The following is a 23176-nucleotide window of genomic DNA, read 5'->3' as shown; positions in this document are numbered from 1 at the left end:
TGTGATATGCAGATGACATAATCTTGCTTGCTAAAAGTGAAAAGGACTTCAAGCACTTACTGATGAAGATCAGAGACCACAGCCTTCAGTATGGATTATACCTCAGCAAAAAGAAAACAAAAATCCTCACAACTGGACCAACAAGCAACATCATGATAAATGGAGAAAAGATTGAAGTTGTCAAGGATTTCATTTTACTGGAATCCACAGTCAATATTCATGGAAGTAGCAGTCAAGAAATTGAAAGATGTATTGGGCAAATCTGCTATGAAAGATTCTTTAAAGTGTTAAAAAGTAAATATGTCACCTTGAGGACTAAGGTGTGCCTGACCCAAGCCATGGTGTTTTCAATTGCCTCATATGCATGTAAAAGCTGGACGATGAATAAGGAAGACAGAATAATTGATCCCTGTGAATTGTAGTGTTGGCGAAGAATATTGAATATACCATGGAATGCCAAAAGAATTAAGAAATCTGCCTTGGAAGAAGTACAACCAGCATTTTCCCGTAGAAGCAAAGATGGCGAGACTATGTCTCACATACTTTGGACATGTTATCAGGAGGGATCAGTCCCTGGAGAAGGACATCATGCTTGGTAATGTAGACAGTCAGTGAAAAAGAGGAAGACCTTCAATGAAATGGATTGACACAGTGGCTGCAACAATGGGTTCAAGCATAATGATTGTGAGGATGGCAAAGCACTGGGCAGTGTTTCGTTCTGTTGTACATAGGGTTCCTGTGAGTCAGAACTGACTGGACAGCATCTAACAACAACAAGGAAAATCACATCAGATGACAACACGTTAGACAATCACAAAATTCTGGGAATCATGGCATAGCCAACTTGACACACATTTTGGGGGGACACAATTTAATCCATGACAGGGTCTGGAAATGTCAGGGCCACACTTGGAGACCCACTGCACAAAAGACTTGGGAATAAAACATATCTAAAGGGACATTTTTTTTTTTTAAAGGGACATTAGTTCTCCATTGTTGCCTTCAGGAGAGTCACATTGTACGCTTTGAATTGCATTTCCTTACATTGTCTTTAAGGGGAGATCTTTACGCAATATAATTGGTATTTCTCTTAGATAAACATCTTTCTTCTTGACTGATGGATTAGGTGGCATGAAAAATAAAGATCTTTCTTCTTAAATGATTAATCAGATGACGTTCAATTTTTTTGAGGGGGGAGAAAGTAGAGTGGGTGAAAACAGTATATAAATTTCAGAAGATAAAAACAAATGTTTAATCAACTCTGTACTTGACAATAGCATTCCTATATCTATGATTTTACTTAAAGAAACCAATATAAAGTGTTGATTTCTATCCAATTCCCAAATGTCACGACAGGCTTTTCAATTCTGTCATTAGCTTAATTTTTTAATCACACGTGTATTCCTGTAAAAGAAACCCTGGTGGCGTAGTGGTTAAGTGCTACAGCTGCTAACCCAAGGGTTGGCAGTTTGAATCTGCCAGCAGCCGCTCCTTGGAAACTCTATGGGGCAGTTCTACTCTGTTCTATAGGGTCGCTATGAGTCGGAATCGACTCGACGGCACTGGGTTTGGTTGGTTTGGTATATTCCAGTAATAAGATTTCTAAGATTATGATTTTTTTTTTTTTAAGATTATGCTACATCTCTCTTCTTACATGTTACTTTAAACTATAATAAATCATCTACTGATAAAAGTGATATGCTCCGATATGGAACTACAGGAACTGTAATAAAGTAACCAAACAGGCAAGAAAAGTCCTCACTGGCAATGACAAATGTCTCTCTTTGGCCTCTGGCAGGGTGTAAGATGTAAGAGCCAGGTTTGGGTTTTGGTTCTCCTCACTAGAGTTGATAGTTCAGAGCAGTATTCAGGTAATCCTAGTCACCTCCCACTCTTTAGCCCCAAACCACTGCTTTAATATTTAGTGCATCAGTTATATGGCTGTTTTATGTAATTAATTTCTCACATTGAAAAAATAATTTAAGAAATTTTATTTACTTTTATTTTGACAACTGTCTTTTATTCACAATCCTAAGCAAGGTATTTTTCTGTATTTTGTAAAAAGTGTATGATGATTTTCCTTTAACATTTACACGAATGATTTTATTTAACTTTAAATGGTTTTGTTTTTGTTTTTTGAAAATGACTGGAAGCATGGCCTAAAACAAAAGTTATAAAGGTAGAATGATAAGCAATTTTCCCTCTGACTTACGTCCCCAACTCCTCTTCTTCTGTAGCTATTTACATGTTACTATCTGTAAGCTGAGCCCTGGTGGCTCCATGATTGAAGTGCTTGACTGCTAACCAAAAAGATCAGCAGTTCAAACCCACCAGCTACAGTGGGAGAAAGATGTGGAAGTCTGCTTCCCTAAAGATTTATAGCCATGGAAACACTGTGGGGCAATTCTGCCCTGTTCTATAGGACAGCTAGGAGTTAAAATTGACTAGATGGCAATGGTTTGGTTTGGTTACCTGTAAGACTACCTCTTTTTTTTTTTTTTTTTTTAAGTCTAAATTATTATTCTTTTATTAGTAGACTTTTTGGTTGTTTATACGTTATGCTACTATAACCAAATGAAGCCCATTGCCGTCAGGTCAATTTCAACTCATAGTGACCCTATAGGCAGAGAAGAACTGCCCCATGGGGTTTCCTAGGCTGTAATCTTTACAGAAGCAGGCTGCCATATCTGTCTTCTGCAGAGTGGCTGGTGGGTTCACACCACCAACCTATTGGTTAGCAGCTAAGCACTTAATCACTGTACCACCAAGGCTCCTTTATGGGGCTATAAGCTATGTATAATGCAAACTCTTTCCTTTAAAAGTGTCCGTATTTACACAAGATACATTCCTGGACATGAAACAGCAGATTCAAAAGCCACGTGCATTCAAAATACATATAGATGCTGTCCAGTTGTTCTTCAGAGATACAGGAATAATTTCCCCCATCTTGAGGTATTAAAATGCCTTCTTCACACCCTGACCAATACAATGTACTATCAAATTTAATGATTTTTTCCAGTCTAGTTTTTTTTAGTAAGTTAAAAAAAAAATGTGCTTTAATTAACTTACATTTTTAACTATGAGGATAGCATTTTTTTGTATGTTTAAAAGTCACTGTTATGCTTCATCCTGTAAACCATTCATGCCATGTGCCCATTTTTCTACAAGATGTTAGCCTTTTTCTAATTCATTTGAAGAGGCACTTCACACAGTGGGCAAAAAGTGCTTTGTGACATAGGTTGTGCATGTATGTTCTCAGTTTGGGCATGCATTTGTAGTTCCCACATATTACCGCTTTGCAAAGACGACTAAATTTCCCAGATAGCACAAACGTGACAGATTTTCATTTACTGTGAATAATAATTTTTTATTCTTTAGGGGTTTGTGTTCTCTCTCTCATTTCACTCCCTCATATATGTAACACACAGCTTGGCAAATATTAAATAGTAAGATTATGATTGCAAAAGAATTCAAAATTTGTTTCTCCTCAAAGTTTATACCCAAAATTACTTTCCATGAAACATTCTGATAATATCAGTCTTAGCTTGAAAACTCCAATGACGTCTCAAGCCACCTAGAATGAAATCCAGTCTTCTTCCCTGGCTTAAGTGATCTGACACTTGCCCCACCTACAAACTCACTCGACACAGTTCTCCCACGTCCCTTGTATCACTGTGCTCCACACACGCTGACTTCCCTTCTGCTCCTCAGGCATATGAACCATGATATTCTTTCCATTTGGAAAAGTCAGATCTTTCTACTTTCTCGGTTTAAATGTCATTTCTTCTGGGAGATTTCCCCTCGATGTCCTACCTAACATAGCCTACTTCTTTACTCCACCTCGAGAACATCAGCTCTACAACAGCATATACCTTGTGTCTCAACCATCACCTAGAACTCGACTATGTGCTCATCCCAGAGTTGGCCTTCTGACCGTGGGTGTCATGTTTACGCTGTGGCTTGTCTACCCCTCAGAGTATCACTACTTACCCCTGAAGCACGTAGCCCAATTTGAGGAGCACAACTTGAAATTAGATGGCAATGACTCAATTCCAAATCTATAGCTCCATATATTTTTTACTACTTCTCAGTATGTCTTACGTTTACATATGTCATGCTTACTAAGTGAAGATATTAATTTGGTTTGATACAAAATAATTTAAACATATTTACCCTAAAATAGTTTATTTATTGATCCAATATACCCCAGAGTGCCTTGATTCTGTCTAGAATAGTCCGAAAATTACCAGTATTTCATCCATAGCCATCATCATTTCATATTTAATTTACATGAAAAATTTTACAGCATCACACATAATGTTTTAACATCTAATCTACTAGCACAGAGTCTTCATTAAAAAGAAGGGCTTTCTTGCTGTCAGAATTGTGCAGACTGGTGCCCAGAAATGTGTGACTTGTATCAATTCAGGTATAGATCAGTTGATGTTGATAGAGGAACTGAGAAACCAAATCAAAACCAATCCCATTGTGTTGAGCTGATTCCAACTTATGATGACCATGTGTGTTACAGAATAGAACTACTCTGTAGGGTTTTCTTGGCTGTGATCACTATGAAAGCAGATTGCCAGGCCTTTCTTCCTCAAAGCTACTGGATGGGTTCAAACTTCTTGTTAGCAGCTGATTGCAAACTGCTTGCACCACCCAGGTTCTAAAACTATATGGTATTTCTTGAAATGAAAATACCATTTCTCAGTTATAATAATATAGACATGCTACAAAAAAAAAAAATTAAGCACTATACTGAAGCATACAGAGAGATAAATTATTTTGTGTTTCGCCTTCTTCCAAACATTGATTAGAGTTTTGCATATAGAATGAACTTACTTTTAGGCTACCTTTCAACTTGAGATTTATTTCCTTCATAGTTCTAAGGCTCTTGGGTTTCTCATTCAATAATTCAAAGATTTATAACTTGTACTCTTTGTGGGTGTCATGCATAAGGCTGATTAAAGATAGAACTTTGAAAATAGATTATACGAACATTAACAAGAGAATAATTTGTATTCATCTATTTTTTTGGTTAAATTTTTTAAAAATTCCAGAGTAGCATGACAAAATGAAATCTTCATAAACTATGAAATGTATAATTACATTAATCTTGCAAGCCAAAGCATAAAGGTCAATACACCTCAAATGTTACATTCATTAATGTGCGGGTAATTTCAAATCAGATTTTGTGAAACTCATTTCAACAAGATCTAACAAAGTTTATTTATTTGTCTTGAGAAATATATCAGAAAGCACAGATTTTCCTGGCTGGGCAATAAAATGTGCAGGTGACTGATTCTTGCAAGTTAAATGAGACTACTCTGGAGTCTATTTGAAAACAAAGTATTATGAGTAAGTGACTACTTCGATAACCCTTGAATGTTACTTTAAAATATAATAAATCTTCCACTGATGAATTTATATACCATGATATATAGAACTACAGTAACTAGACGCAGAAGAAGATTTGCTATCTTTTATATTTCAGCAGACTCGTATCCACTATATTGAAACGGAATAGCTTTTCAGGTATAAGCTTGATATGAAAATGAAGGATAAATAAGGAGCTGCTTTCTAGCGAAAGTGCTAACAGACCTCCAGAAGCTCTTGAAGGCTGCTGCTGTTTTGAGATAATATGATCTGGAAGTAACAAGTCAATGGAACAGCGATGAAATCTGTACCCCAAAGGGGAGAACTTCTGTGCCAAACAGATGGGAAAAGGTCCTTTAGGTTTCCACTTCAGGGAACTTTTATCTTGCTCTGTTCCTCTGCTCACAACTGTGATGGAAGCAAGTAACAAGCAAAAAACCGTCTACTTGCATCATGTCAGTGTGGCAAGAAATAGATACAAGGTGACGGCTGATGCGACCTCATTTTGTGCTAGGGAGTCCATTTTACAATACATATTTCCTTTGGGAATCAATGCATGAAGGAAAATGACAAGTGGAGAAGCCTTAAAATTGCCATGTCACCCAAAACAATCTGTTGGGTGATAGACTGAAATTTTGAATGGCCTCAGAGATTTATTCCCCCATCAACTGACAAGTCATTATGATCAGCTCTCTGACTAGCCAGTGACTGACTATTCTCGAACTACTGCTTTGGAATCAAATATTTTCCTTTTATCTCCTTAGTGCTTCCTCTCTGTATCTCTTCCTTGAGAAAACTGAGATATTGCATGGGAACAAGACAGGCCATCATGCTTAACAGCTAGAGTATTTATGGATTGCCTATTGATATAATTTCTCTACTTCTAGCTCAAATGAAATAAAATTTAAAAAATAATAAGTATCTCCTACTCCCCCCCCCAAATCTCTAATATTAATTTTTGCTAACTAGTAAACTAAGAAGCCCTGGTTGTGCAGTGGTTAAAGCAATTAACTGTTACCAAAGGGTTGGTGATTTGAAACCACCGGTGGCCCCGAGGGAGAAAGATGTGGCAGTCTGCTTCCATAAAGATTTACAGTCTTGGAAAACCTATGGGGTGCTATGGGTCAAAAATGACTTAATGGCAGTGGGTTTGAGAATAAACTAGGAACCCTGGCGGCACAATGGTTAAGCACTCAGCTGCTAACCGAAAGGTTGAAACCCACCAGCAGCTCTTCAGGAGAAAAGAACTGGTGACCTGCTGCCATAAAGATTACAGCCTAGAAAACCCTATGGAGCAGCTCTACTCTGTCCTATAAGGTCACTAAGAGTCGGAACAAACTTGAGGGCACACAACCACAAGAATAAGCTAACTTTGGCCTGTACCTCTGGTTTTTAAGTAGAAGACTACTGATCCAAGACGGAACTCATCCAGTGGAGAAAGAAGCTCAATACAATAGGGTTTCACTCCTACCAAAGTAAATGAGCACATATCATTTAATAGTTAGATTTAACAGTTGTTGAATGCTTACCCTATACTAGCCGGTATTCACATCATTCATGTGAATAACTCATTTAATTCTCAAATATGAGGCAAGTATTATTTTTAGCTCTATTTTAAAGGTAAGGAAACTGATACACTAAAAGATTAATTGTGGTTGTTACGTGTCAAGTCGATTCCAACACATAGCAACCCTATGTACAACAGAACGAAACACTGCCCCGTCCTGCGCCCAAGTTAATGTGCCCAAATTCACTCCATTAACAAGCGTCTAAGCTGTACTGAGAATCTTGGTAGCCTGGCTCTTGGGTTTATGCTTCTAACTGTGATACTTCCTTGTCTTTCTGAATGAGTGGTTGCACTATAATGATGGTGACGCAGTGGTTAAAGCATATGGCTGCTAACTGAAAGGTTGGGGATTCAAATCCACCAGCTGCCCTGTGGAAGAAAGAGGTGGCAGCCTGCTTCTGTAAAGATGATAGCCTTGGAAATCCTATGAGGCAGTTCTACTCTGTCCTATAGAGCGACTATGAGTCAGAAGGGACTGGATAACAATGAGGTTTTTTTTTTTTTGTAACAATAAGTACACAAGACATGCCCAAAGAAATGAAATGAAAGACAGTGGTGAGGAGGAAAGAAAGTAATCTGAAAGGTTACACACAAACTGAAGTAATGCAGTAAATAGGCCAAGAAACAGAGTATTTCATTCCAGAAGACTTTGCTCCCACTCTGCTTCGTGTTTCCAGGTCTGCCAATTAAAATTCCATTCAACCTTAAAGATCGTGTAAACTCTATTCACACTTAAAATTTTTTAGTAAGCATTCATCTTCTCTATATTTAAATCTACATGACAGATGGGCCCATGTCTGTCTTGTCTGTCACTGTATCCCCATGTCTAGAACCATGTACGTGATAGAGTCGTCACCCGAGGAAGTTATCGTTTTATTACAGAATTTTCAAACATAGACAAATATGCAGAGAACAGTATGATGAACACACATGTACCCATATATAGAGAATAGTATAATGAACACCATGCACCTACATACAGAGCATAGTATAACAGACACCCATCATATAACTTTGCTGACTATCCATACACAGAAAACCTTCTTTGGTACACAGCCCAACCCTCTATCCACCATTCACTAAATTATTTCAAAGCAAATTCCAGACATAATATCATCTAATCCATAAACACTACAGAGAAATTATTTTAAATGAATGAGACCCGTATCACAAATTACCTCTTTCGTTAATATTCTAATCACCTCAATCACGTGGAATTTCTCCCTCTTCGTGGAATTTTATCTCAATTCATGGCGTCTGCTTTGCTGTGTACACTTGTAAACATGTCTTCTAACCACTTTCAAATCCTAAATTCCTCAAGCTGGAAACAATATCTTACCTTTGTATCCCATTCAAGTTATACTGTATCTTGAACACGGAAACTTGTTTTCTGTCTTCTCCCCACCACTTCCAAATGCATGTAAAAGGACACTAAAAGAGCACTCATTCTGTTTCCACTTCATCTCAGAACACGACAATGGATGGCATATACTCCTCAACATTCCAAAGCGAGGTGCTAGACATGCAAAGCAAATGACTGAAACCTGGTTTTGAGTTCCTCAGCTTGATACCCATCTTGATTGTATGAAAGGATTAAGACTGAAGAGGCCAAGGGAGAAAATATTTTGAAGAAAGTTGTTGGACTGCTGTGGCATTCTCCCATTCATTCATCCTAAGTGAGAAGGGACTTCAAGCCTCCTTGGTGCCCAAAGGATTAAAAGGTTAGTTGACTCATGCCTAAGAAGATGGAAGGTGGCCCATGTTTATAACAGAAGTTGCCTACCAGTCCACAGTAAAGACAGGCAGCTGAAATGAGCATAGGATGTACTTCCATTAAAGGCAGGAGAGAGAGGTGTGTGGTTTCTATGGTCCAGAGTACAACATGCAGGAAGAAGGAGCTCCACCAGAAGGTGTCAGCAGAAAGAGGCCAGAGCTTTACCATCAGGTGGAGGAGTATGAGAGCGGCATTGTCTCAAACCAAAAACCCATAGCCATCGAGTCGATGCCGACTCATAGTGACCCTATAGAACAGACTAGAACTGCCTCATAGAGTTTCCAAGGAACACCTATGGATTCGAACTGCTGACCTTTTGGTTAGCAGCTGTAGCTCTTAACCACTACATCACCAGGGTTTCTGTGGCATTGTCTAGAGCCCACAAAAGCCCCAGAGAATCAGCTGTTAATGCTTGCTAAGTCAGGAGGAATCAAGGAGAGATCACGAAGTCTCAGTCAGAAAGAAAATTCCTTTCTCTTAGCCCTTCTTTCTCACTTCTCCATCCTCCCACCTACCTGCACTAAACCTGAAGAATTCAGAAACCTTGGATGGAGGATAAAGAAAGTACAAGGCTGGCCTATGGACATGAAGTTGGCCACATAACCTCCACCTACTCTAGGCCTCCTAGACTGCATGAAGCAATACCTAACCAGAGAAGGGGGAAAATAACCATTTTAATTCAAATTCAGAATTTTTATTATTAAGCTGCACTAGATGTTTTAATCACTGTATTTTAGTCTGTTTATGGGACTGGAAGGTTAAAAAAAAAGGCACAAATAGTGACCTTAAGGCACAAAGAGTGACCAAAAAAGTTCTGAGAACTGGCCTTGATTTCATTCTAGTGACAAAAACAGCCTTCAGAGTGGGTTTGATGAAAATTTTCTACTTGCACCTCTCTGAGTTTGGCTGTCTAAATGTAATGACTACACGATTAAAAAGAGACAGAGACTACTAAGACAGCAAAGAGTCAGAAGAAATATCTCATTTAAGAAGATGAAAAATCATGCAATCATTGTCAAATTAAGTGTATTAGTTTACTATTAGTCATAGTTTAGCTTACTATGACTGGGGAAGAAGAGGTACAACCAGAATGCTCCTTAGAAGCAAAGATGGCAAGACTATATCTCACATACTTGGACAAGTTATTAGGACAGATCGGTCCCTAGAAAAGGACATCATGCATGGTAAAGTCGAGGGCCAGTGAAAAAGAGGAAGACCCTCAATGAGACAGATTGACACAGTGGCTACAACAATGAGTGGGCTCAAGCATAACAATGATTGAGAGGATGGTACGGGGCCAGGCAGTGTTTTATTCTGTTGTACATGGGGTGGCTAGAAACCCTGGTGGCATAGCGCTTAAGTGCTATGGCTACTAACCAAAAGGCTAGCAGATTGAATCCACCAGGTGCTCTTGGAAGCTCTATGGGGCAGTTCTACTCTGTCCTATAGGGTTGCTGTGAGTCGGGATTGACTCAACGGCAATGGGTTACATGGGGTGGCTACAAGTTGGAACCAACTCAACGGCACCTAACAACAACAACAGGACGGCAGTAACAAAGTACCACAAACAGAAATTGCCTCAGCGTTCTGGAGATTTGTAGTCAGAATTCAGAGAGTCAGCAGGACCATGTTCTCTTCCAAGGCTCCAGGGGAAGATCCTTTCTAGCCTGTCTCAGCTTCTGGTAACCTTAGGTGCTCCTTGGCTTGCAGTTGCAGCTTACCTCCTTTATCACATGGCTGTTTTCCCTCTGTCTGTCTCTCTGCATCTCTTCTTTTTTAAAAGGACACCACTCAGAGTGGATCAGGACCCACCCTACTCCAGTATAACTTCATGTTAATGGATAATATCTTCGAAGATCATATTTCCAATGTTAATCTGACTATACTAGGCCCAAGACGGAGTCACTTATACTAACTTAGCTAGTTTCTGTTTCCTATAAATGCCTGACCTCCCCAGGAGCTGAAAGCTAAGTCAACCAATCCACGCCTGCCACCTCAGCTATGGTATGACCTATCAAGGAAAGTTTCCAACATGCCACATACGGAAAGTAACTTAGAACAAATAAATCACTTTTTTATCAGTGTGACTTCCTTGTTCTTACATCACTTTGCCCATATAACTTTGGCCCCTTCTGCTTGTCCTTTGGCACTCTTGTCTGACTTCCTGATCAATGCTCCCAATTCCTGAATTGCAAATAAAGTTTAAGAGTTTATATGCACATTTAATCTTGTGGAAATTCTACTCTTAACATCAAACAAGGTCAAATTTACAGATACAGGGGACAGGATTTCAATATATCTTTTGGGGGACACAATACAATCTAAAACATTACCCATTGCCATCAAGTCAATTCTAACTCATAAAGACCCTATAGGACAGAGCAGAACTGCCCCCAAGGCTATAAATCTTTACAAAAGCAGACATCACATCTTTCTCCTGCAGAGTGGCTGGTGGGTTCCAACCACCAACCTTTCAGTTAGCAGCTGAGCACTTAACCATTTTGACACCAGGGCACCACCAAAACACTAAGGGAGCATTTTTGGAAAAAAACACAATGTGTATATTGACCTGAGAAAGATGGACATTTTCCTAGGCTTTAAACTAGTTGGAAATACCAGGATTTGGAGCAAAGTTGATAAAATGGGTATCTCTTCCTATTATATTCTATATTGTTTTCTACATAACCAAATCTTGTTATAACTATTTCAGGGACTACTGTTTAAATAAAAATTATCTGCCAAGCAAGAGTACTAGAGTAAGATGGGAGGAGGCTAACTGTGGTGTAAAGACAGTACACATGCAAAAACCACCAATTTTTATTTTATGTCCCTTCCAAACTTGGTACATCAACCATACATATAACTATCCAGCAGGATCTCAGGTGTGGATGCTAGAACATGAAGAATTCTACAGTAACTTACATTTTATCTAAAACCATACTTTTTATATCTGTCAGAAATAAAGAAAAAATGTTCCAGTTCTTCTCTTACTGAAGATCGCAAATTCAGACTTTTGACCATTGGCAGGCTTTTGCACTTTTATCTGCCCCACCCTCCACCCTGGGAGACTTGTCTGTTGATGGGGACAATCATGGCAAATAGTCTTTCATTTAAAAGCACTTTAGGTTCTTAGAGTTTTTTTAGACCCTGGTTCCACAAAAATGTCCGGGGAATTGCACACAATAAGCCATGCATGATCTTAATGTGAAGAGATGGAAGAAAAAAAAAAAAATAGCATCCTGAGTAGAACTTTCCTCTCCCTTATAATCTTTCTTCCAGGAACTCTACTTCATTTCAGACCTACTTACTATCCACAAAAGTGTCATCATCAAGCTGCATCCCAAGTTCCCAAATACCCCACTAACACTTACGAAAATTCTATTTCATCAGAGTCCTGTTATCTTTTAAAAAAATTATTCATAGGTGTTCCCTGGTATTAATAATTTTGAACTTCTCAAATAACATAGGGGTTCTACTTAAAAGAAATTTTGGTAAAGAAGATATATGACATATAAATACAAAAGTATTACAGAGGTTGTCGTGGATTGAATTGTGTCCTCCAAAAACATGTGTATCAACTTGGCTAGTTTATGATTCCCAGTATTGTACGATTGTCTACCATTTTGTCAGCTGATGTGATTTCCCTACATGTTGTAAATCCTACCTCTATGATGTTAAAGAGATGGGATTAGTGGCAGTTATGTTGATGAGATCTACAAAATTAGATAGTGTCTTAAGCCAATCTCTTGAGATATAAAAAAGAGAAGTGAGCAGAAGGACATGGAGACCACATACCACCAAGAAATCACCAATGGGAGCACAGTGTGTCCTTTGGACCTGATGTTCTTGTGCTGAGATACTCCTAAACCAAGAAAAAACTGATGACAAGGACCTTCCTCCAGAGCTGACACAAAAAGCCTTCCCCTGGAGCTGACGCCCTGAATTTGGACTTCTAGCCTACTAGACTGTGAGAGAATAAACTTCTGTTTGTTGAAGCCACCCACTTGTGGTATTTCTGTTACAGCAGCAATAGATAATTAAGACGGGGCCATGATGTAAGTATTAAATCCGTTGCTATAGAATCCATTCTGACTCATAGCAACACTGTAGGACAGAGTAGAACCGCCCCATAGAGTTTCTAAGGAGCGCCTGGTAGATTTGAACTGCTGACCTTTTGGTTAGCAGTCATAGCACTTAACTACTATGCCACCAGGGTTTCCAACGTAAGTATTAGAGGTGACAATAAAACTCCAATGAGGACATAAGTTCTCAGCTAGGTCTCAAGATGGAAGTGGAAGTTTGGCAAAGCTCTATATACAGTTGCAGGGAGAAAATAATTTAGTTGAAAATTATTCCTTTAATAGGAGGAATTTCAAGTTCCATGATAGATTGCTAGGATGGGAGGGCTCCAAATCCCACCTTTTAAGCGACTTTCAATTCCGAACCAGTGACTGTTAGGAAGCTATGGTGCAGTGGTTAAGAGCTCAGCAGCTAACCAAAAGGTCAGAAGTTTTTTGACCACTTTTTGAAAACCCTGTGGGACAGTTCTACTCTGTCCTAGAGGGTCTCCATGAGTTGGAATTGACTCGATGGCAACTTTGGTTTATTTTTATTTTGCATAGTTCAACAAGGAGTCCCCGGGTGGCACATATGGTTAATACGTTCCACTGCTGACCTAAAGGTTGGAGGTTCCAGTCCACCCAGAGGCACCTAGGAAGAAAAGCCTGGTGATCTGCTTCTGAAAAATCAGCCACAGAAAGCCCGATGGAGTACAGTTCTACTCTGACACACAGGGGGTTGCCAGGAGTCAAAATCAGCTGAACAGCAACTGGAATAGTTCATCAGTGCTAGAAACCTGATTAGACAGATAGCTGGAAGAAAGTACAAAAAAACAAAATTTAATAGAAAACAGACTGCTGTTTAAGTCATGAAGAACATACTGCCTTTGCAAAAGAAACACAGGGAAGGCAACGTTATAATAAAGTTTAGAACAATCTTGAGACTTGGTTGTTTTTAGAACATAGTCTGTAATATTTAGAAACTAGGCTAGGATTTCAAAAAAAAAAAAAAAAAAGAAAGGAAAAGTAAAATACAATTGAGTGCAGTAAAGTCGGGAAGAAAAAGGTCAAAGTGGCTTTCCAGACAGATAATGGGTAAAAAGAAGAAAAAATTGTTGAGGTTAAAAGAATATATACCCAGGAAAATTATCATCTGCCTGAGTGAAAAAGAAACCAATAAGAGGTGAGAATAAAAACTCAGAGATTTCTAAGGCTTTTTATTTTTATTTTATTTAAAAACATCAATTATAGCCAGTGAAGAAGAAGGAACACCTTAACAAAAAGTTAGAAAAGCATAAAGTGGATTATAAACAAGCATTTAAGGATGTTAACAGGTAAGATGAAGTAGAAATAACATGGTTCATTATTTTTACTAAGGCACTTAGCAGCGATTGACTAGTTCGAGAATCCTTGTGGCGGTCATAAGTTCCTGGAGATGGAGGGATTACCTGTCCATTAATCAAAAGGGAAAAGGACAGCCCTGGTAATTAAGTAGCTGTCAGCTGAACTTCAGCACCCAGAAAGATGAACGTAAATCATCAAACAATCAATTTCCAATCACAGAGCACTGAGAACAAGTAGGGACTGACATGCCTTTCAGAGAACAATTTTGTTTCATGATGAAGAGTCAGGAGTAGGTAAGAGGGACTCTAAGAAATGTAGCCTATGTGGATTTTAGTAACATATTTTCATCTTAAATAAAAAATGGTTTGAACTGTTGGCCTCAATAGCTGTAATAGAGTCAATAGTATGAACAGTCTTCAAAATCACTTGAACTAAATTAGATTTTGTTTAGAGAATTAAAGGCTCCTAAACACTACAGATATTTTCATCTACAACCATAGAGAAATTTTACCTCTTTTGATGAGCACATAGGTGATTCCTCTGATTTTTATAGGACAGTTAGGATTTTGAAATAGTCTCTAAGGTTCTCCTCTTCTTTGAGGCAGCATGTCTGTGTACATAAATAATCTTATCAAGCATATGCTAAAAAAAAGGCCTGCAAGAGAAGAAATCTTGCCAAAATAATCACTTTGCTCCTATAATAAATGATAGATTCAATCGTGGCCAACAATTTACCCTATTATTGTATTTGACATTATTTCTTTAGAGTGAACTTGGTAAGCTCATTATCCCGCCATAAAAAAAAAAAAAAAAAAATCTACTATGCTTACAATGAGGTGTACTTTCATTTGGTATCTATTTCCTCAAAATTGTATGGCTTTATTTATTTCAACTGACTTCAGGTCTCTGAAATGAATATCTCACATGAGACTTAGTTTTATTCACCACTGATCACAGCTATACTCCTTTTTTTCTCAAGGAGAATGTGGTTAATAATTTAAGATTATAACATTCATCAGGACTTGACTTTATATACATGCCTTATTTGATAAATTCTGTAATTCAGTATTGAACAATATTCAATAATGCTTTGACAAATCTATATCCCAAAATTACTACAAAAATCCAAATTGGTAGGAATTAGAGGGAAAAACAGCATTAATATCTTTTATCTAAAGGCAATTATGTAAAGAAGGAAATAATAATGGCTCATAGTTCCAACATTCATATAACACAATCTTCATAATAAAAAAATGAATAAATAGCAAATAAAAAATAAAAGCTTTGCAAGTACTTTACCCTGTATTTAGGCAAATCAATGGTTTTTTTTATGTAACTGACCAGAAAAAAAAAAAAAAACAATATTAGTAACTACCTTATTTATTCAAATTTGCTGGTAAAATATGTATTATTCTGTTTCTAGCTATTTTTACTTAATAATTCTTTGAAATCATTCAATATCAAAACCGCAACTAAATCTGTTGCCATAGAGTCTATTCCAACTCGTAGCGACCCTATAGGATAGAGTTTCCAAGGAGCACCTGGTGGATTTGAACTCCCAGGCTTTTGGTTAGCAGCCGTAGCACTTATCCACTATACCATTAGGGTTTCCATTCTACATTAGCATATGTAAATCTGTGTTATATATTGACTGCTATATAATAATACTCCATGGTAAATACACCATAATGAACCTATTCTTTATTCATGAATATTTAGATTTCAGCATAAAATTTGCATTGAAAAAGAAATCCAGTTCTAAACTGATATTAAGAATTGACTAAGCCTTCTTTTTTTTTTTTCCTACTTGGTTCTCCTTTTTCAAGATTGTTTTAGCTATTCTGGAGTTCCATATAAGTTTGAGGACTGGCTTTTCCAATTCTACAAAGAAGGCTATTGTAATTTTAATAGATATTGCATTGATTCTATAGATTGTTAAGATGTAAAAGTGACATCTTAACAATATTAAGTCTTCTAACTCATGGACATAGGATGTCCTTCCATTTATTTATATCTCCTTTAATGTCTGTCAATAATGATTTATAGTTTTCAGTATGTTTTTCACTTCTTTGAGAAAATTTATTTTTCGATGCTATTGAAAATAGAATTGCTTCCTTGATTTCCTTTTCAGGATGCTCATTGCTGATGTTTAGAACTCTACTAATGTTTGTGTGTCGACCTTGTAACCCACAGAGATAAACTATATATTGGGATAAAAATTTGAGAAACTTGCACCGAATGAAGACTTAATATACAGAATACATAAAGAACTCCTAGCCCTTTGCCATCAAATCAATTCTAACTCATAGCAACCCTATAAGACAGAGTAGAACTACCCCATAGGACAGAGTAGAACTACCCCATAGGACAGAGTAGAACTACCCCCACAGGGTTTCCAAGGAGCAGCTGGTGGATTTGAACTGCCAACATTTTGGTTAGCAGCTGAGCTCTTGACCACTCCACCACCAGGAGTCTAAAGAACTCCTATGATCTAACAATAAAAAGACAAACAACCCAACTGTAAAAGTGAACAAACGAACTGAATAGATATTTCACTAAAAAAGAAATGCAAATAATCAATAAGTACATTAAAAAATGTTCAACACCATCATTCATTAGAGAAATGCAAATCAAAACCACTATAAGATATCAATTTACCTCAACAAAGATGGCTATGATCAAAAAACAAAAATCAACAGGTATTGGCAAGTATGTGGAGAAAATGAACACTCATTCATTGCTGGTGGGACTTTAAAATGGTACAGGCACTGTGGAAAACATTTTGGCAGTTCCTCAAAAAGTTAAACATAAAATTACCATATTATTCAGCAATTTCACTTCTAGGTATATACTCAAAAGAATTGAAAGCAAGAACACTGATACACCAAAATTCATTGCAGCACCATTCACAGCCAAAAGATGGAAACAAATATCCATCAACAGATAAATGGGTAAGCATAATACAGTAGATACATGCAACGGAATATCACTATGCCTTAAAGAGAAATGAAATTCTGATACACACCACAATATGGCTGAACCTTGAAAACACTACACTGAGTGAAATAAGTCAGTCACAAAAGGACAGGTATTGTATGATCCCACTTATGTGAAATATCTAGAATAGGCAGATGTATAGAGACCAAAGTTTATTAGTAATACCAGAGGTTGGAGGGAGGGAAGGGGGAAAGAGGGAATGAAAAATGGTGTGGGAGTGGAGTCTGACTTCCTCTCTCTTCACAAAGGGGAAGGAGAATCAAAATCAACAGCCCAAGGCTGATTTCTCTGATGCAGAGGTCAGACATGCCTTCTCATCCCGCTGTCTTTATCAGTTCTGACACCAACTGTCTCTTCCACAGCACTCTCTACTTCTCTGCTGGATTCAATAATTCATTGCAATGGACACCTAGAACTCACAGACAATCCTCAGAATTACGGGATTTATTAGGGAAGTAACAGGTTACAATTAAGGCTCAGGAGAACTCACGATACAGTTCTTCCATCAGGACAGACTCTTTACAGCTGTGCTTGCCAGCACACCTCTCTCTGGCCCTAGGCCTTTGTCCTGCTCAGACAAGTGTTACAAAGCTCTCTTAGCCCCTGCCAATATGTTCCCAGAGACACCCCAGGCACTCAGCTTTCTTGATCCATGGGCAGGGAAGCCCACTGCTCCATCTCCTGCTGGTCTCTCCTGCCATGGTTTCTCACCCTTTTCAGGTTTACAGCTTGCTCTCTCTCTTGATCTTCTAGTTCCAGGAGTCTCTCAGCGTTATAAGACAACGGTGAAAAAGGCCACACAAAAGTGACCCGTCCCACTACAAGCAGTCATTGCTTAGTGGGCACTGAATTTCTGTTAAGGGTGATGGAAAAATTTGGAAATGGGCAGTGGTGGTGGTTGTATGACATGATGATGTCGCAGTCTGCTAACGTAAAGATTTACAGCCTTGGAAACCCTATGGAGCACTTCTACCCTGTCCTATGAGTTGGAATCAACTCGATGGCAGTGCGTTTGTTTTTTGTTTCATTTTGTTTTGTTTAATAGAGTGGAGGAATCCCTGGGTGGTGTAAAAGGTTAAACATTCACTGCTAACTGACTTAACCTGTTTGAGTCCACCCAGAGGCACCTAAAAAGACAGGTCTGCTAATCTGCCTCCAAAAATCAGCCACTGAAAACCCTGTGGAGTACACACATGGGTCTCCGTTAGTCAGAGTCAACTCAACAGCACCTGGGTTGCTTTTTGGTTTGATAAACAGGAGGAAGGGACGGTGTTGGAAGGAGGAGGCCTAAACTGGCAGCAAATGAGAATGCTGAGACTCGCTCACTTTGTCTATTTGAAATATAGACATTTTCCACAGAGAATTCTTGCTAAAATTGTGCTTTGTTTATTCATAGAGAATGAATGAAGTCTTTAAGAAAATCTATTATATAGAAGAAAATATGTTCTTTAAGTAGAAAATACTATCTTTCAAAAATATTTTCTTTTATCGTTGATTTTTCCAGCAATATTTCCTATTACAAACCAATCCCAAAGAGTCAGGTGAAGAATGAAACAAGGCCTTTGCCTTAATTTCTAAAATCAAATGACATAATATAATTTGGTGTATAATGTAATGTATTCAATATATTTATATATTATATGCTAAATTTTTCACTAATCACCATGGGATTCTCATTAGTCCCTGGAGAAAAATTGTTAATCCACAAAATAGTTCAATTCCAGTTTGAACAGTATGAAAAGCAGAATTTAACTACTGGATCTAAGATTTAAAAAATCGTATTAGCACGAATACTTTAAGAACTGAAAGTGCTATGTATGTTACCACAACTCTCAGTAAAGACAAAAAGAAATATTTAGAAAATATTTATATTTCAAGGTCCCAGGAGCACAACAATAAGGAAAAAAAAAAAAGAGAGAGAAAGAGAGAACACTAGCCATGTGGAGCAAATACTGTGTTTAAATTTAATAACACTTTCTTTCCTCAATAATTTTTTTCTGTGAAATCCAAGAATCTTTACAACATATTCAGAAATGAGCTACAAAATAATCATTTAACATCTCAGGAATATAACCTTTATGATTAATATTGTTTTTTGTGTGCCATCTAGTCAATTCTGACTCACAGTAACCCTATAGGACAGAGTAGAACTGCCCCATAGGGTTTTCTAGGCTGTAATCTTTAAGAGAGATCACCAGGCCTTTTCTTCTATGGAAGCCGCTAGTAGGTTCTTAACGCTGACCTTTAGGTTAGCAGCCAAGAACTTAACCACTGTGTCACCAGGATGCATAATGACCCAAAAATATGTAAACAGTTATTATTACATACATTTATATTTTAAATCAGGAGCCCCGGTGGCACAATGGTTAAGCACTCAGCTGCTAACCAGGTCAGCGGTTTGAACCACCAGCAGCTCTACAGAAGAAAAGACCTGGCAATCTTCTCACGTAAAGATCACAGCCTAGGAAACCCTACAGGGCAGTTCACTATGAGTTGGAATCAACTTGACAGCACACAAGAAAAACAATATATTTTAAATTAATTATAACCTATCACAGTAAACTGAATTTTTTAAATAATGAACTCCATTCGTTTGGTAACTAAGCTATTGCTCTTCACATAGAAAAGATGCATATGTAAGTAAGAAAGGTTAGTATTTTATCTTTTTTTTTTTTTGCAGACTGCTTTAAATAAAGTATACTTATAACAGATTCAAATCCAAACACGACCTCATTCTCCTACGTTCTGTAATAATCACCAGCATCAGCAAATCCAAGCACTAATCCCAAGCAATTTTATTGATTACTGTCCTGAATTACTTGGGGAGAATTGACGACTTTCTGAAGCTCAGAAGATCACTTGAGAATACAATCAGTTGCAGAAAGCAAAGAAAAGAAATTGTCAAAGAGCTAAAATTCTAGACAGTGAGAAAAAAAGGTAAAAGTTTGAAAACAATAGACAACATACAAATAGGGGGTGCCTCAAATATAAACGTGTCCTCCCACTGTACAGACACCACACACACAGAGACTGTGGTAAGATGGACATAGGAACACTGCTGAGACATGTATCTATCAGCGAATCTTTGCATACGTATTCTCATTTCACCAAATTTCCTCACTTTCTAAATAGTTATAGAGTTAAACTAAAATACAAATGTAAAATATTTGATAAATAAGGCAAATTGGAGAGAAGGTAAATGGTGCATAATTGAAAAAATAGGATCATTGGGTGAGTCAGAGTTAGAAAAGACCGATCAAAACACCACAAAATGCTATTATATTTTTAAATGTCAAAAAAAAAAATGAGATTTTCTTACTCCAAGGGAAGGAATTAATGTATACCTGAACCTCTGTGGCAAAGTTAAAATTGAAGTAATCCATTTCTGATTCAGAAAAAGAAAGCAAGGATGAAAGCGGTCATTGTATTTTCACAGACTGCCAAACATAGAATACCTTTTCACTATATCTTCTCCGTTCCAGCAGGGTAGTCCGTCAGCAGCAGCTAATTCATTAACACAAAGCTGATCTGCCAGGCCTCCATAGAATGTCCTGAACAGTCGAAGGCTGTTGATAAATTCTCTGAGTGAAAGAACAAAGAAAACAATTAACACCAAAAATCCATAATAAAGTCCAACCTAAATGGTATATATTGCTATGCATAATACTTAGAATGCAACTTTTTTTGTTTTCTGTTTTTGTTTTGGAGTTGCTGGGTGGGCAAACAGTTAATACGCTCCATAAACTTGGAGGTTTGAGTCCTCCCAGAGGTACCTCGGAAGAAAGACCTGATGATCCATGCTGAAAACTGGGCCATTAAAAACCCTCTGGAACGGCAGCTCTGCTCCCACACACATGGGGTTGCTGTGAGTCTCAACTGACTCCATGGCTACTGGTTTGGTTTGGGTACTCGTTTTATTTTCCTATGTATTAAATAATTTTCTAACATTCGAGCCAAAAAATATATTATCCTTTTCAAAAATAATGCAAGTATTCAAATTTATTCTTTGGACAAGTTTTTACTGGTTGTGAATCTTACATTTCTTCAGTTCCAAGAAGTAGTGGATATTACATACACACACACACACAGCCCTCTTCATTTACCCTTTCTAGAACACCCTCGCTAGCTGCTGACATCTAAACCACACTAACACTAATTACTAATGTCGGAGGATTACAACATTCTACTTGGTTGCTTATTGACTAAAAGCTTAGTTGACTTGGGTTCTTTGTTTTGTTTTGTTTTTTGCCTATTTAGGTTTTTTTTTTTTTGATGTCCAAGAACATAAGGTAATATTTCTTTGTTAAATATGAAAAAAAAAAAATGTTTCGGAAGCATGGAAATAAAGGTTATTGGAAGGAATAATATTTTAATATATTAAATAAGCTTTTATTATTTTTCTTCCCACACTACTCCCTTCCCCTGATTAATCATGAGAGGGAAATTTCAACAAAAATGTAGACTTTTTTAAAATTTAAAACACCAAGGCTTTTGACTTTTAAAACCAAGGCTTTGGGTTCCCAAGAACTTGAGTTGTAGGATTTCAAAAGATCAAATCCTAAAGGTTTAGTCCTGCATTTTTTGACATAAACAAATGCTTTGGAAAAAAAAGAAATAAAAGAGCCCTACCCTGACATCAACGAGATGTTCTTGGGACTAGAAGGAAGGGGTTGGAGAAAGAAGTGGGAGAAAGAAAGCAAACTTTAGAAAATTGATGAACAGTTGAAATGTAACAGTTACGAAACTGCATTCATTCCCTATTGAATTGTGTTCTGTTTTTTATGCGTTATTTTCTTGCTAGCACAGAAATTATATTACTTACTTACTACAGAGTTTCCTCTAATAGAAAATAAGTCCCTCCATAATGGCTATATTCTCACTAACTGGGTTGCAAGAACAAATACAAATTATCATGTTGCAGCTACCAAAGCAATAATTTAGGAAGTAGACTAGTTCTTTCCTAGAGAAGTGGAGCTTAATGAATGGAAGGATGTGTGAGTCCTAAATTCTGTTCACTATAAATGGCCACTTATTTAGGATTGTAATCTAGAAATACACCCTCTCCTCACTTACTGGCATGGTTAGGTTCCAAAGAACAGGTCATTATGTGAAATCAGCATTATGGGAAAATGGAGGATGACCACATCAGACCCCATATTGGAAGATGATTACATCATTACATAACTTCCTAATATCATCACTACATAACTGCTAAACCACTGAGAATCAAAGCCCCGCCAAGTTGACACATAACTTTAACCATCACAGCCAGCGTTACTCTTACCTCACACCTTGGTGTTTGTTACTGTCAGACATACGGCGTTAATGCACAAAATAGTCGGATAGTAGATTTTTTACTATTGTTGTAAATGCAAAATGTGAGATAATGAAGCAGCTGATAAGTGGGGAGAAGGTGTAAAGAGGCCTGGCAAAATGGCTGGAATATTGAGACCTCCCAATTGACTGTGTAACACTTGATAGATTTTCCTAATGGACCCAAAATCTCCTACTCCAATCTTGGTAAGCGACACTCTAGTTTCATTTACCCCTTCACAACCAATATATTATATTGGGACAGCTTTATATCTTTCTTTTCCAGTCCTCATCCCCAGCTGATGCCTAATTCAAGTCCTTATCATCTTTTCCTGAAATTACTGCTCTAGGACTATGTATCTTTGCTCTCTTCCCTTTCCAGTTATGTTCCATCCTCCATGAAAGCCAACTTTTAAAACTCAAGTCTGATATTCCACTGATTATGTCACTCACTTGCTTAAAGTCCATCAGTGGCTGCCTATTCTCTATAGCATAAAATCCAAACTTCTTGGAAAAGTATCCTTCTACCTCTCCTGTTTCAACTTCAGCAGCCATCTAAACCATACTCTAGGGTCCCACAAAAGTGAGGTATTTGCTGTTAATTCTTCTCTCTGAAAGAATTGTAACTTTTATTTTACCCTAGAAGATTTCTACTTGTTCAATAAACCATCAACAGTCATTCATGATAAAGTACTAAGCACTACTGATTATCAGGCACTTTTTTTTTTTTTTTTAATCTTGGCA

General features: G+C 37.5%; 1 protein-coding gene across 1 annotated transcript in view; it reads right to left on the bottom strand.

Moving 5' to 3' along the window:
* Positions 1-23176, bottom strand: part of GPC5 (glypican 5) — a 1599408-nt gene that overhangs the window by 1198379 nt on the left and 377853 nt on the right. The window contains exon 5 of the mRNA XM_049852913.1: positions 20575-20700. Within this exon, the coding sequence (XP_049708870.1) occupies positions 20575-20700 (126 nt within the window). The remainder of the gene's footprint in view (positions 1-20574; positions 20701-23176) is intronic.

Source organism: Elephas maximus, chromosome 14 (genome assembly GCF_024166365.1).
Source record: "Elephas maximus indicus isolate mEleMax1 chromosome 14, mEleMax1 primary haplotype, whole genome shotgun sequence".
Taxonomy (NCBI): domain Eukaryota; kingdom Metazoa; phylum Chordata; class Mammalia; order Proboscidea; family Elephantidae; genus Elephas; species Elephas maximus.
The sequence above is the reverse complement of the archived record's forward strand: the minus strand, read 5'-3'. Positions and strand labels throughout refer to the sequence as shown.